This window comes from Nicotiana attenuata, chromosome 8, assembly GCF_001879085.1.
Source record: "Nicotiana attenuata strain UT chromosome 8, NIATTr2, whole genome shotgun sequence".
Taxonomy (NCBI): domain Eukaryota; kingdom Viridiplantae; phylum Streptophyta; class Magnoliopsida; order Solanales; family Solanaceae; genus Nicotiana; species Nicotiana attenuata.
The window spans coordinates 566,189-581,687 of record NC_031996.1 but is presented as its reverse complement, the minus strand read 5'-3'; the positions used below and the strand labels follow the sequence as shown (position 1 = coordinate 581,687).

General features: G+C 36.0%; 2 protein-coding genes across 2 annotated transcripts; both read right to left on the bottom strand.

Moving 5' to 3' along the window:
* Nucleotides 7,147-7,659, bottom strand: LOC109231417. The gene has a single exon (XM_019397082.1). The coding sequence runs from the start codon at nucleotides 7,657-7,659 to the stop codon at nucleotides 7,147-7,149; it is 513 nt and encodes a 170-aa protein (XP_019252627.1).
* On the bottom strand, nucleotides 11,892-15,234 carry LOC109230707 (gibberellin 2-beta-dioxygenase 1-like). Its single transcript, XM_019396110.1, has 3 exons — nucleotides 14,678-15,234; nucleotides 13,596-13,944; nucleotides 11,892-12,402 (listed from the first exon to the last, which is right to left on the bottom strand). Exons 1-3 carry the CDS (start codon nucleotides 15,082-15,084, stop codon nucleotides 12,157-12,159), a joined length of 1,002 nt encoding a protein of 333 aa, XP_019251655.1. The 5' UTR covers nucleotides 15,085-15,234; the 3' UTR covers nucleotides 11,892-12,156.

Sequence of the window (15,499 nt, the reverse complement as noted above, 5' to 3'; positions counted from 1 at the left end):
AAAACATACCAAATCACGTCCGATTGACCTCAAAATTTTCACACAAGTCATAAATGACACCACGAACCTAATTCAACTTCTAGAAATCTAATCCGACCCCGATATCCAAAAAGTCCGCTCCCAGTCAAACTTTCCAAAATCCCAACTTTCGCCAAGCCTAATTCTACTACGGGCCTCCGAATTACAATCTGGGCACGCTCTTAAGTCCAAAATCACCAAACGGAACCATCAAAAGTCAAATCCGAGGTCGTTTACACATAAGTCGACATGTGGTCAACTTTTTCAACTTAAGCTTTCAATTAAGAGACTAGGTGTCTCAATTCACTCCGAATTCACTCCGGACCCGGACCAACCAACCCGATAAGTCACAATTACAGCTGTAGAACACAAAAGAAGCAGGAAATGGGGGAACAGGGCTACAAACTCACGAAACGACCTGCCGGGTCGTTACATCCTCCACCTCTTAAATAAAGTTTCGTCCTCGAACGTGTCTAGAAACATACCTGGAGTCTCAAATAGGTGTGGATATCAGCTCCGTATCTCCTCAGTCTCCCAAGTAGCCTCCTCTACGGACTAAAGCTATATCCTTTGACCTCAACATTCGAACCTGAAAACAACGTAGTTTCAAATTCTACATCTCTAAAAATGACTCCTCCTTCCCATATCCAACAGACATGGATCCCCCCTCCCTTTTGACAAAAAACCCTAGCCGCCCTTATTCCCCCTATCCTCTCAAAGAACAGACCCCCTCCCTCAAATGAAAACCCTAGCTTCCTCCATCTCACACTCTCGCTCTCACCCTCACTCATTCATATCTACTCCTTTCACACACATACACTCAATCGTACATGTCTGAAAGGGCTGAGAGAAATAGTTTAAAATTCAAAAATCTGAAATTTTGAAGAAAAAAAAAATAAAGAAGAGTTTTGAAGAGAAAAAGGAATAACAGTGGAGTTCTAGGCGGTTTTATACTCAAAAAACCATTCAAAAGCTTAGTTTCTTCTATATTCCTAGGCTTCAAAGCGGAATCTGCTGTATTCATTGCTTTTGTTGTTGTTCCATGGCTTGAGTTTCATTCTCGAACTTCAAGCCTTCATTTGGTCGTTCTCATCTAATTTCTATTACTAGGTATGTGGATACTCATTCATTCTCTCTCTTTGAGCTTATGAATAAAAATTATGGTTGTATGTGCTGCAACTGTTTGTGATTTTATAGATCTAGCATTTTTAGCCATAAAAATTATTCAGAATTCTATCTTTGTTGATCTGTGGCATTATTAGTTTTGTTTCAGTTAATTGTTCATGTCATACTCATATTCAATGTTGTGGATTTAGCCGTTTAGTTATTGAATTTATTTTAAAGCTTTTCTTTGTTAATTCATGGCATTATCAATTCGTTTTGGCTGAAATAAGAAACGAAATGGAAGGTACGAGTTTTGTTATGGTTATTAGTGTAAAGTGGCTATAATTGTAATGAATGTCGTGATCAATCTGATTTTGCTCTCGTTAGTTCATTAGTATTATAGAATCGGATTTCCATGGTAAAAGTTGATTAGTAGCATTCAAAACAAAAGGTTAGATTCATGAGTTATTCTGGATGTTGGGTAGTACTGGTTTCTTAAGAAAGGATATCGATTTGGGCTAAAACTAAGGATGAGGTTTGGGTTTAATTTTGCCAAGAGATTTATGGCTAGTAAGGATTCTGGCTATTTGATTTCAAGTGGCATGTCAATTTGTTGGCTAGAAATTAAAAGAGTTTTAGGCTTAAAATATCATGCCTTATTCTTCTAATTAGTCACGTTCATAAGCTTATGGAATAAATTATGGGGTCACAACAGTTACTCCAATTCTTTAGCATTATTTTTTTATAATTTCGTGTTAATTAATTCACATCACCTCTCCCACACTAATCTTCCATAAACTCTTGGCCTCATAATAATCTCAACTTAATTTAGGATAAACAAATAGCTTTACTTTAGACGTCATTAATAATAAATTATCATGACTATGGGTACGGTTACGTAACTCCGGGCATGCACTTGACCTTACAACTTCAAATAAGTTAAAAATAAACATGTTTTAAATCGCGGGTACGTTTCACGTGGCGCGGTTCACAATATGTAAAAAATAATAAGTGTGCGACATCATGACCTATTTAAATAAATTTCATAAATCCTAAAAAGCAATTAAAATTCTATTTGAAGCGGTTAAAAAGTAAAAATACACAATAGGTTCTAAAGATGTAATAAATCAGATATTTAAAAAGTCTTGATGACATTAAAGAACTTCTCAATAAGAAGTTTGGAGAATTTAAAGTTAATCCTTTAAGTTTAGAGCATATGTCTGATAAAGGCAAAGGTCTAAAAGTAGACGACGAGATTAATAAAATATCTGAAAAATATGCTCGCAAACCATACCAAAAGATGTTTTACTATCCAAGACCAACCCCCCAAGATGTTCTAATAGAAGAACAAGACAATGACCACTACAACCAAGATTTGACTATTGAGATTAATAATCTCAAAAAAGTAGTCTCAGAGTTAAAGGCTTCTAATGTAGCCTTGGATGAAAGAATTTTTAAATTAGAAAATTCTGACACTGAGATTGATAAAGAATTCAGTACTAATATTACTGAAAAAGAGATTGTTGCAGGTAAATCCGAAGGCGAAGCTGCTAGTAAATTACTAGGAGCCATTGATTATGCTGAGGATGAGTTTTACAAAAACTCTAGTATTTTACAACCCAAAAGTTTTTAATAAAAATAACTCTTTTAATTGATTATAATTTTAGAAGAGAATTTACTGCTTTATTTGATAGTGGAGCATATTTGAATAATAATAATAATAATAATAATAATAATAATAATAATAATAATAATGATGATGATGATGATGATGATAAATGATAACAATAACAACAACAACAACAACAAATGACGGTATTAAACTCAGATAACTTTTCTCATATTCTATAAGGGATCAGTTATATCAAGATTTTGGTATGAAAATAATACCGATTTTAACTAATACTTCCAAAAGTCTTGGAATAATTTTGGACTCCAATAACCAATGATCCATAATATAATCTCTATGTTTGAAGAGAAACATTAGCAGGACCGCAAGTTAACAGGGGTAGCTGGAAGTTAATTTGACATAAAACTAAGAATGGAGAATTTTGGACTCCAATAACCAATTTGGCTATAATTAGAGAAGCATTTCTGGCTTAAAAAATAGAAGGTTGTCTTTTTTGCAATTTTATATATTTAATGGGTTGGTCACTTATCAAACCTGCTTCCTACCATCCCAACACATGCTAAATTTGAGGAAGCAGCAGAGGACAAATCCAGCACCTAAATTTGCCTCATACCAAATTTTCTATGTCTCTTTCCTTCTTGGATTGTTCTTGGGTACGATTCATTATTGGTGGATCAAACTCGTTTGGTACGAGGGATAAGGGATAATTAATCGCAGGATTAAATTTGAGATGGGTTTATCCACGTTTGGTTGCGATAAAATCGTGGTATAATTAATCTCGGGATTAGCTATTCCGGAATTGTAGTATTTTTTTTATCCCTATGGGAAAATGGAATAATTAATCATCGGATCACTTGTTTCCCAATCAAACAACCCCTAAGTTGGTAGTTGATGTTGTAGGGCATTACGCCATGGATTTGTCTGATTTTCACGCCTTTCAAAATGCGCGCAATCGCTGATGAAAAGCCAACAACTTTTTAGAAGTCAGTTTTAACTTGCCCCTTTCCTTTTATTAGTCAGAAAGGTTTTTCAACCTATAGAAGGGGTTGCTTGCTGCTCGCCCCTATCACTAAACAACGAAGCTCGGAGTGGGAGGAGGGACTTGAACACTGCATTTTATCGCTACCAAGCTTCCAACAGTGAGACCACCACCACTTATAAACTCTTTAATGGATTTTCCTTTTTCAACTATTAGATCGTCTTTTCTTAAGATTTTATACTAGTACTCAAGTGATACGTGAAATGAAAAGAAATTTTTCTCAACATAATTTAATTGATGAGGATTTATTAGTTTAGGTTGAGTAATTGTACATAACTAGGACCTAAAGTTCATTTGTTATTACATGTTTACTTTATATTTTCTTCTCATATTGTAACATCTTCATTGCTCATTATTCCTCGAATACAATAAGAGTTGACACCTGACAAATCTTTCACTCGATTTCCTCTTATTAAGACCATCAAATGTTCCTTTGAAGTATGAATTATGACTTTCGTATGAAATGTGCGCAAATATATCATGTTGATTGCTCAACTGTATCGTCTTATGTGGAACTAAATTAGTTTTTTTTATGTTTTCGTTGAAATATGGGGACACACTCCTTGCTTCTGGGGACATAGATCCATAGCTCGAGTATGGTCCGCGTACCATTTTTCTTCTCTATCATCGTTCTTTCCATAATACTTCCTCCAATTTTTGCTCTATCACTAGTAGTTGCTCCCGATTCGAAGCACCCTTTTTCTGGATTAATAACCACTTGCACAACTTTTAATAGAGGATACTATTTGTCTATACCAACTTACTAGAAGCAAAGTAGGAATATGTTTCATATTTTGATCCTTTAATAAAAATTCTGACTCCACCACTGACTGTTACTATTGTCATAGTTTTGGCTCTTTTCACTTGCTTTTTTCATGTTTTGGCTTCAAAAGATGAGGCAAAATCACACTGAAAATGTAAATCAGACATTAAATAAAACGAAATATATAAAGGTTTCTTTTTCTTTTCACTAAACGAATTCAACTTTCTTTTTCTTTCTTCACTTAACACTAATAAAGAATATTCCATAAAGAAACTATGTGCTATGCATCTTTTGCGTAGTACACATGGGCCTATGGCTCCTTTATTTGTCTTCAATATGTTTGGTATAAGCATACATATATAACCTAAATGAAAATATTGGATATAAGCATAAATAATTGTTAGTAGACTGTGTTAAAAAAATTCTGCAAAAATTAAAATAGAAACAGAAGTAGAAAAATTCCGAGCCCAATAATAAATTATGTTTCCTTAAGCAATTTAATTCTCTCATTGTTGCCCAAAGTTGTTGGATTAACTCCTCTTAGGATAATGAAAATTACAGAATTTCGGCGAACTCAACAAACGGCAGCAAATCACACTGACATTACGTTTTTGCTTTGAAAAGATTATGCAATATGCAGAAGAGAGAGAGGAGAGTTCTTTCAGATTTTTCGGTGGTGTAAAAATAAGGCAAAACCATTGAATTTATAGCCAAACAGTCTAAGTTGAAGATGTGGTACCTGTTTACATATGGTAGTGACATTTCGACAGGAAAGGAATATTAAATAACAAAAAAGGAAATAAATTTGGTCCAGAAAATATATCAATCAATCCAAGCCCAAGCCCAAGCCGAGCGACGATGATGGTTTAAGGCTTGCTCTCTTCTCAACTCTTTAAGAGCTAGAAGAAGTGCTTTTATATATAAGCACAAGAATTTCCTCTTCCTATCCAATGAAGGACAAGTTCCTTCGTAAATGGAACCAATTCAAATTTTCATTTCTCTCCATTTTTTAATCACGCCGTTCATAAAAACCCAACAATACCTAACATCTCTTGTCATTACACTAATTTATTCATTGTCACTTCTTCAAGTGTTGATTACAAATTTACGAAAATTCTATATACGCCACTGCCCATCTCAGGAGGAAATGAAGTTATGTGACATAAGTTACCTTGTGGGAGCGGTAATAGGAAAATATGATTTATTAACTAATATATACTCCTATATACTAATTAGCATGTTGTTGGAACCGACCAAGAGCACTAAACAAGTCTCACTAATAGGGCAAATATCACTTTTAGCCCATGTCTGAAACTATTTAGATACGGTAGCTGCAAAAGTGTATAAAATTTGGCGTAAAGAAAATTTCTGATTCACCGCTTGGACCTAAAAACAACGGGCAGCAGATTCGACGAGCTCAACTTCCACTGAAAAGAGAGGCTAAGCGCTCTCCCCAGCTTAGTGCATGGAAGGGCGAGGGCTGGTTCTGACGAGTGCCATCTCTTTCGATTTGCTCGGAGCTTCTTTTTTTTTTACTTGGTCGCCTGCTATCTTGAAATCATTTATATAAGCAGAAGCATTCAAGAATCACTTGTATGTTTTTTTTTTTTGTGTATATATATATATATATATATATATATATATATATTGGTAATTAAAGAACTTTCATTTCTCAAAGAATATTTACAACGTGCATTCGAGCTTAATCTGGACATAAGCCCCAGATTTTAGCTTTCATTTCTCTGGCCTCAGTTCTAACTACTAACTACAAGAATATTTCATTGCACATTAGGATAGTAGTTAAGCTCCATCAATCTTCTTTATAGCCGCTGTTTATTAGTTCCTTGCCCATGCACGTCTTGCGTTATTGCTTTGCCTAGTATTACTTCTGATCGCTGTTCTCCTTTGAAAATTCTTCCATTTCTCTCTTGCCATATGTAGTACAAAGTTCCTGCTAGGATGAGTTTATACAACTCAGCTGTTGTGCTCCTCCCCTTATAGTATTTTCCTGCCCATTCAATTTCATTTGCCCACGTCATTGTTTGCATCTGAATCCCTTGCCATTGCAGCATTGCTGTCCATACTCTTGAGGAATAAGGACATTTAAAGAACAAGTGATCAATGGTTTCCTCCTTAGTGTTACATAAAGAACATGTTACATCTTCCATATAACCCCAGCCCTCAATCTGTCTTTAGTCAGCAGCCTTCGATGTGCAGCTAGGAATACTGTAAAGTTCCATTTTGGTAGTCCAGCATTGTTCTGCACCAGTTTCCTCCATGGTACTCTAGCAAAGTCTCCTCGAAGTTTCATATACATAGTCTTAATAGAAAAGCTTCTTATCCCCTCTACATCCTCCTCTGTATACCCTGCTTCCCTCAAAATATTGTTTGGCTTTAAAAATCTTCTGTACCATCCAAGAAGCTTGTTTTGGTACAATGCTCCACAATGAATTCTGCTTCTTATAATACACATGTATCCATTGTACCCACGTCTTATCCTTTTTCTTGCATAGGTTCCATAGGCATTTACATATAGCTGCCTTATTCCATGCCTCTATATCAAGTAAATTTAAGCCGCCTGCTGCTTTTGGTTTACACAAGCTGTCCCATGACAGTAGAGCTCTCCTTGATACTTCTACACCCCCTGTCCATAGGAATGTTCGACACTCTTTCAATGAGTTGGATCAGTTTCTTTGGCAGCACAAACACCTGAGACCAGAATACTTGAATAGAGAATAGCATACTCTTGATTAGCTGAATTCTTCCTGCATAGGACAGGAACTTTGATGTCCATGATTGGATTCTCCCTAGCATCTTTTCAAGCAGAGGCTGACACTGCACCAATGACAACCTCTTAGAGCTAAGAGGTACTCCCAAGTACCTAACTGGTAATGTTCCTTTGACAAAGCCTAGAGCTTGTAAGATCTCCTGTTGTTGATCATCATTCACTCCACCAAAGAATATGGAGTTTATATCAGCATTTGCCACTAACCCTGAAGCCTTTGACAACTGTTGAAAATACTGAAATAGTAGCTGAACAGATATAGCATCACCTCGACAGAACAGTAATAAGTCATCAGCAAAACTCAATTGCACTATGTTCATTTTGCCACATTTAGGATGGTAGTTGAAGTTAGGGCCCCTCTTGAGTGTATTCAATAATCTTGTCAGATATTCCATAACCAATACAAATAGGTAAGGAGATAGGGGATCTCCCTGTCTCAATCCTTTCTTAGCTTGAAATGGCCTTGTAGGTTGCCTATTAATTATAATGGAATATGAGACTGTTGTTACACAGCTCATAATCCATTGCACAAATCTCCCTGGCAGCTGCAGATATGTCATGTTCTAGATAACCCCATTCAACTAAGTCATAAGCCTTCTTCATATCTATTTTCATCATGCATCTAGGAGAAACATCTTTCCTGCCATATCCTTTAACTAACTCATGATTAAGTATTATGTTGTCATTTATCAGTCTACCAGGAACAAAAGCAGACTGACTTTTATCCACCAGCCCATCCATCACTCCTTGTAATCTATTAGTTAGAATCTTTGATATAATCTTGTAAAGTATTGTGCAACATAATATTGGCCTGTACTCAGTAATTTTAGAAGTATTTTTCACCTTAGGAACAAGAGTTACTGTTGTACAATTTATACGCTGATACATATTTGAACTTGAGAAGAACTCCATAACTGCATCTGTAATTGTGTCTCCTACTACAGGCCAAGACTTCTTGAAAAATAAAGCATTGAAACCATCACACCCAGGAGCTTTGTTGTCACTAATGCCTTTTAGAGCATGATAAATCTCCTCCTTTGATACCTCTGCCATCAGTTGCAGTTGTTGCATTCTATTCACCATAGGACCATCTCTCATGACAGCTGGGCTAATAGCAGGCAACTCATTTGCTGATGAGCCTAATAGTTGTTGATAGAACCCTGTCACCTCCTCCTCAATGTCCTGCCTTGTTTGCACTGTATTTCCATTACATTTTATTAATTTGCTAATCTTGTTCTGGCTGCATCTGTTTTTCATACTTGCAAAGAAATATGCTGTATTGGCATCACCTAGCTTTAGCCATTTTACTCTTGACTTCTGCCTCATAATGCTTTCCTCCGCCCCTAACCATTTCTCCAGCTGCATTTTCATTTCTTTCTCATCAGCTACTAAGGCCTCATCTTGACCAGGGTCCCTCATTTGTTCTTGCAAATCGGTTAATCTTTGTCTACACACCTTGATCCGATCACCAACAGCATTATACTCATTGTTGTTTAACACCTTCATAGCATGTTTTACACTTTTTAGTTTCTGCCAAATACTCCTCATACTGTTTTGCTCCTGTGGCCCCTCCCATGCTTCATTAACAAGCTTTATAAAATCATCATGTTCAGCTAGATGATTTAGGAATTTAAATGGCTTAGGACTACAGTCTTCATTCTCCTCCAGTGCTATACTCAGTGGTGAATGGTCAAAGCAATGTGGATCCATAATCCATAACTCTAAATGCGGCATGGACAGCATCCATTCAGCATTAATCAAAGCTCTATCAATCTTACTATAAGTGTGACCATTTGTCCATTAAAACTCCTTCCACTAGTCCTCATTTCTGCCAATCCAGTACTTTCAATAAACTCATTGAAGTCTCTGATCTCTAGTTCTTGTACCGGATTACCAACTGGTCTATCTTCCCCTGGTCTAATAGCATTATAATCCCCCATTATCAACCATGGCCCTTGTTGTATGGAGTGTAATCTTGTCAGTTCTCCCCACAGACTTCTTCTATCTTCCACACTATGCATGCCATATACAGCTGTAAAAGTGAACCTCATATCCAACCTCCTAATATAAACTGAGGTGTGTATAATTTGAGCAGTTCTACACACCTCTATGCATTCTATTTTACTTGAGTCCCATAGCAACCATATTCTTCCTCTACTACTACATTCATAGTTGTCTAAGCATGCCCATCCTGGTGTAATTTTCCTTATAACTTGTATAGCCTTCTGCTTTTTTATTTTATGCTCTAATAATGCAATCATGTGTACTTTATTACTATGAATGAACCACTTCACCTCTTTTTGTCTAGGGGCTTTATTTAAACCCCTTATGTTCCGAGTTACTAGCTTCATACAGGTATGAAGAGGGACTGCATAGTCCCTTCCTGCCCAGTATTACCTTGTTGTCTACTTGTTCCTTCCTCCATTTGTCTTGGCATGGCTAACTGCAGTCTAGATTCTGTGAGAAGGTTAAACCCATTATGCACATTAACTACATCAACTGGTTGTCTCTCTCTGTTTCTAGCTGCTGACTTTCCTATAACAGTCTACCACCTTTGCTATTTATTTCCTGTTATAGCTCCTGCATCAGCACTAGCAACTAATGTACTAGAGCTAGCATTCCCTTCATTTCTATGCTCTATCAACTTCGATTGCTCCTTAACAATTATTTCCTGCACTTTGGGTGCAGGCTTAGGTTGCCATTCCTGCTTCTGTTTTGCATTCTTAGCCTTCAATTTTGGTCCTAGCTGTTCATCAACTCTACATTTGTGGCCAACTTGCATACATTTAGTACAGAACTTAGGGACCCAGTCATATGCTATTTCTTGGATAAACTCCCTTCCATTAGGATCAGTCACCTTGATGGACCTAGGCAACTCTTTAGTAACATCCATTTCTACCAATACCCTTGCATATGAAATCCTATCCACTTGAGTGGTACAAGCATCAGCATATAGAGGAATTCCCAAACCACTACTTATCCTGCTTAGTGACCTATTTCCCCAGCAATTCAAAGGTAGATTAGGATATTTAACCCACACTGGTATAGTTTGGAGTACCTCTTTGTTGAAATCAAAGTCAGCAGACCACATTTTGCAATGATAGGCTTGTTATTCAACATGTGAGGTCCTGAATATAGTACTTCATCCCTATCTTCAATAGAATTGAAACGAACCACAAAATAGCCATCATTGTGAAAATACACCTTAGGCTTAGCTACAAAGTTCCATACTGAAGCAATGTACCTTTCCATGGCACCTATTGTTGGACTTCCTCCAGCAACATACAAAATTAGCACTTGTTTTCACTTCTGAGTCTCCTTCTCAATTTCTTCCTTGCATAGCTCCACAATCACCTCGCCATTTTGATAGTTGGTGCAATAAAGCTCAGATCCATACCTTTTGCCGTAAAATTCGATCCCACAAATAAATTTGCTCACTGCTTCTGCCCTTTATCAACTTCAACAGTAGGTAAAATCACTTGAGGTTGAGTTATCACTGTTGTATTCCCTTTTACTCCCAGTTTGCTAGTAATTGGTGCAGTACTCTTCCCAATTGTCACATTTTTGCTTAAATTTGGGCTTGCATGTATCATCGGACCATCAGCAATTACTTTACCACTATGTTTGCCCTTATCCAGTGGAGTTTTCGTAGCTTCTTCCATGGTTGACAATGGCAGCCACTGTTCCATTGGAATTTCCCCTTGATCTCTTTCCAAATTGCTCTCATTCCTCAGAATTGGATTGCTCGTTCCTGCGTAATCAGTCGCATGTATCGCGGTTGCAATTCTCTTCGGTCGTCCCCTCCCCATGGCTAGTGGCGTACGTTAGCACATGCACCCTAACGTGCGCCGAGAGAAGAGAGAAATATATATATATATATATATATATATATATATATATATATAGTTTTTGGCTGTTACTTGGAGAGCGGAGTGTCATTTTCCCATAATTATTACTTCATTAAATTTTCTCCAGTAAATAAAGATACTTCGTCTATCTTATCTAAAGAGTCAGAATATTGGTATTAATGAAGAGATGGAAGAAAAATGGATGAAGAAAATCAAAATAAGGCCCTACAAATCCATATTTTTTCAAGATTTAAGAATGCATAGCAATAGAGTTGGAAACAGTAGGGTCTAAATTCTATCCCAGTTAGTCAGAAATTTACATATTATTGAAACTTAAGTTTTCATCAACGTGGCCATGCGAACATAAATACATTAGTTCTTGTAGGGAGCGCTTCTCTTATATGACTTTACGTGATATGAATCTGAATACAATAGTTCGCTTATTTTCTCTGTTTGTTGAGCCAAAAGTCTAATTTACCATCAGGGGCGGAGCTAGAAATCTGTATTCGGGTTCGGTTGAACCTAGTAACTTTTGCTCAAACAATATTGCGTTAAAAAGTTCATTAAATATATACAAATATTAAATTTAAAACTCTGTTAGTAGCACTTGAAGTTGTCGTTTTAAAATTTAAAACCCATCAAATTGAAATCCTAGCTCCGCCTTAGCTTACTATGGCCGGCCACAATTTCAAGAATAAATGACATTGGTAATGATCATGATTTTGAACTTGTATTATTAACAAGACATGTGGTTACAAAGAGTATAACGAGAAAATGAAAAAAAAGATAGGATAACAAAAAGAAAGGAAATATAGTTTGCTATCTATAGGAAATCCAATGATCTATCTTTAAACCTATATTTGAGAATCTTGGCAACCCATATACTTCTTTACAAGTAACAAGGTGGGACTTTCTTTCACAAAAAAAAAAAAAAAAAAAAAAAAAAAAAAAAAAAAGGTCATAATGGGTCTATACTACTTTCTCAAATAGGACCAACCTATTATCAGCTAGTCTAGAATTGTATGCTGATTTTTTGTACTCAAACCATGTAAATTCTTTGTACAAGCTGTCTTGATCCCCTTTTATTAGTGAAGCCAAAGGTGCTATCTTTTCACTCAATGGTGGTCCTCCAAAATAAATCATTGAAAGTCTTGATTTCAAACTATTGGCCAAAACCCTATGCTTTACACTCTTAAACCTTCCATTGGTCATCACCTGCAAAATTCACCATCATTAGCAAAATTGTACTCAGTGGCGGAGGCATGATTTCCGCTAAGGAGATTCAAAAACAGGAAAAAGTTAAAAAATTAAAAGAAATTTAAGCTAGTGGGAATTGAACCAGGGACCACACAAAGATTTTGAACCCTTGTGACCACTAAACTATGCTTTTAAGCTATCAAACGGATTCAAAACATAGTATATATATAGAGGTAAAAAAAATAGATTTTACTTTATATATACTGTGTAATTTTCTGACGAAGAGGGTTAGGGTCCAATCCGCCCCTGATTGCACTCTAGTAAAATAGTACTAATGTATATAATAATACAATATTTTAATGTACCGTGGGATGGATGAGATTCTCTACCGTTAACTAAAAGTTCTGGTTCAAATATCGATAATGAAGAATGTGGATTAGTCAAGTCAGTAGGTACCAAATGTCGAATGATTAAACATGAAAAAATTACAAATATATGCTTAAAATGACATATAAAGTAACTTAATTTACCACATTCATCTATGCTCAAAACTCATTATTTTTGTTTTTATTTTATCATAAATCCATATAAATGATATCCAACTCCTAGGAGGAATAATGTGAAGTACAAAGAAAAGATAGAGGAAAAGACACGATTAACCCTAGGATAAATCATGTCAGCATGCTAATTCTTCACCCCAATTGGCAAATGAGTGAAAAATAAAAGCTGAATAATTAACTAGAAGCTTTCACTCGATAAAAACTAATCTTTGGACAAAAACATGGACCTTTTATTTGTTTAATGTCACAAAAATATACCAAAAAAGTTACGATGGAGTGATAATTACTCCTTCATTTTTAACTAGAGGTCTCGGGGTTGAATCCTGGATATAGAGTTGCTTTTGTTAAAGAACACTTTATCCCTAATGGGGCTTTCCAGCACGAGTCCAAATTTAGTCGGGTTCCAATGTGCAGGGGCGGATGTAGAATGTAAATAACGGGTTCAATTGAACCCATAACTTTCGACGCTATATATTGCAAAAATAGTAGATATGAACACATAACTTTAAACATATAATACGTTTAATACTAAAACCTTAAAAGTTGAACCCATAGAATTTAAATCCTGGATTTGCCTCTGCCAATATGGATACCGAACACCGAGCAAAAAACCAAAAAAAAAAAAAGTCACCAAGAAATAAAGAGCTATACCTGCAATGAATCACCAACATTGATGAAGAAAGAATTTTGATCAGGTGGTACAGAAATCCAATGTCCATCTTCAAGTGAAATTTGAAGTCCAGAAGTGTTATTTGATCTTAATAAAGAAATGATTTGTGGGTCAGTATGTGCACCAAATCCAATCAAATTTCTGCCATTGAATTCTTGAACTTCAGGACATGGAGGGTAGTGATTTATCCTAAAAACAGAGTCACTCTGTTCATCCATTAGAAGTTTACTAAATACATTCTTTGGATAAATCTTCAATCCTTCTGCTAACATTTCAAGAATCTCACATGCCATTTTCTTCATTGCTGATACATAATCATTAACAGCAGCACTGCAATTATAAAATAAATAAATAAATAATCAATTTAAGCAGCATAGCAATTGACATAGACCATAATATCTTATTTTATCGAGGAATGGGGTGAGATGGTTGGAATTTTTTACCCTAACTAGAGTTTTCGAGTTTGAACCCTGAATAAAAATATTCCCGACAATGAGGCTTAATCCTTAGTGGGCCTTACTCCATGCAAATTTTGATTAGTCGGATCAGTGTATTTCCAGATACTTAAAGCCAAAAAAGGAACTTCTATTGCCGAAAAACGTGGTTAGATAGTTGGAATCCCTCCGTCTCTCATTAGAAGTTTCGTGTTCAAACCCTGAGAGCGAAAAATCCTCTAATAAGAAGCACTTTACCTTTATTCACCTTACTCGGCACGAGTTTAAATTAGTCGGACTAGTGAGCTCCTTATTCACATTACTCAGGACGAATTTGAATAATTCGGACTAGTGAGCTCCTTATCAAGGGCGGAGCCAGAGAGTCCGATGCGGGTTTGGCTGAACCCAGTAATTTTTGTTCAAACCTTGTATTTATCTGAAAAAATTCATTAAATATATACAATTTATTAACGTAGAACTCAGTAACTTCCCGAACTCACAAATTTAAAATCGCGGGCTCCGCCTCTACTCCTTATTCACCTTACTCAGCACGAATTTGAATTAGTCGGACTAGTGAATTTCGAGACGTCTAAAGCCATAAAAGAAAGTAACTTTTTTTTGTGTCTTACCGAATATTTTCTGGGTCAAGACCCAAAATGGATGCAAACTTTTGGTAATTGAACTCAGAATTGGTTGACAAGAGAATGTATTCAACCCAACCAATATCACCATTGGTTCCAATCTTTCTATTGCCATAGCCAAAAGGATCAGCAGGACCTGCTTTTTCTTTCTGATTAAGAGGAGATGAGAAGAATTTAATGGCTTCTAATTCAAGATTATTAATAAATTCCATAGGAACACCATGGTTTATAATTTTGAAGAATCCAAATTCTTCACATGCTTTAACAAGAAGATTCTTGCTATCTGGTTTTGAGAGGTCTATTATTGGAATATTACTAGGGAAAAATGAAGAGATTGGTTTACAATTCTTGACTATGGAAAATTGTTCAACTGCTGGTATTGACAAGACAACCATAGTAAACTTTTGTGGATAACAAAATGGGATATTGAAAAATTAAGAGATTGGTTTTGTTGGGTGTTTTTGGTTTTGGTTTATGACAAGTGTTTGATATTTTTTCTTGCTTTTTATGAGCAAGTTTTGGTTAGGAATTGTGAAGTAGTGTACACTTGGCTGCAAGGACTGCTTTGCTATTTATAGAGAATTTTCAGAGTACAGTCACCGCCCACCAAGTGTAAGTGCCTGGGGTGGGGTGGTTGGGGTGGGATTGGTGGTTGGGGGGGAGGGGGAGTTGGGGGGTTTTACAAGGTGAATTTAGACAAGTGATACTCATTTGGTCTCAACTTTCTTCTCTTGTTCTTTATTTAGATGTTCTTTATTCAGAGCACGTTTGGATTAGTCGATTGTAAATAGTTGAAAGTTTGAAGTGTTG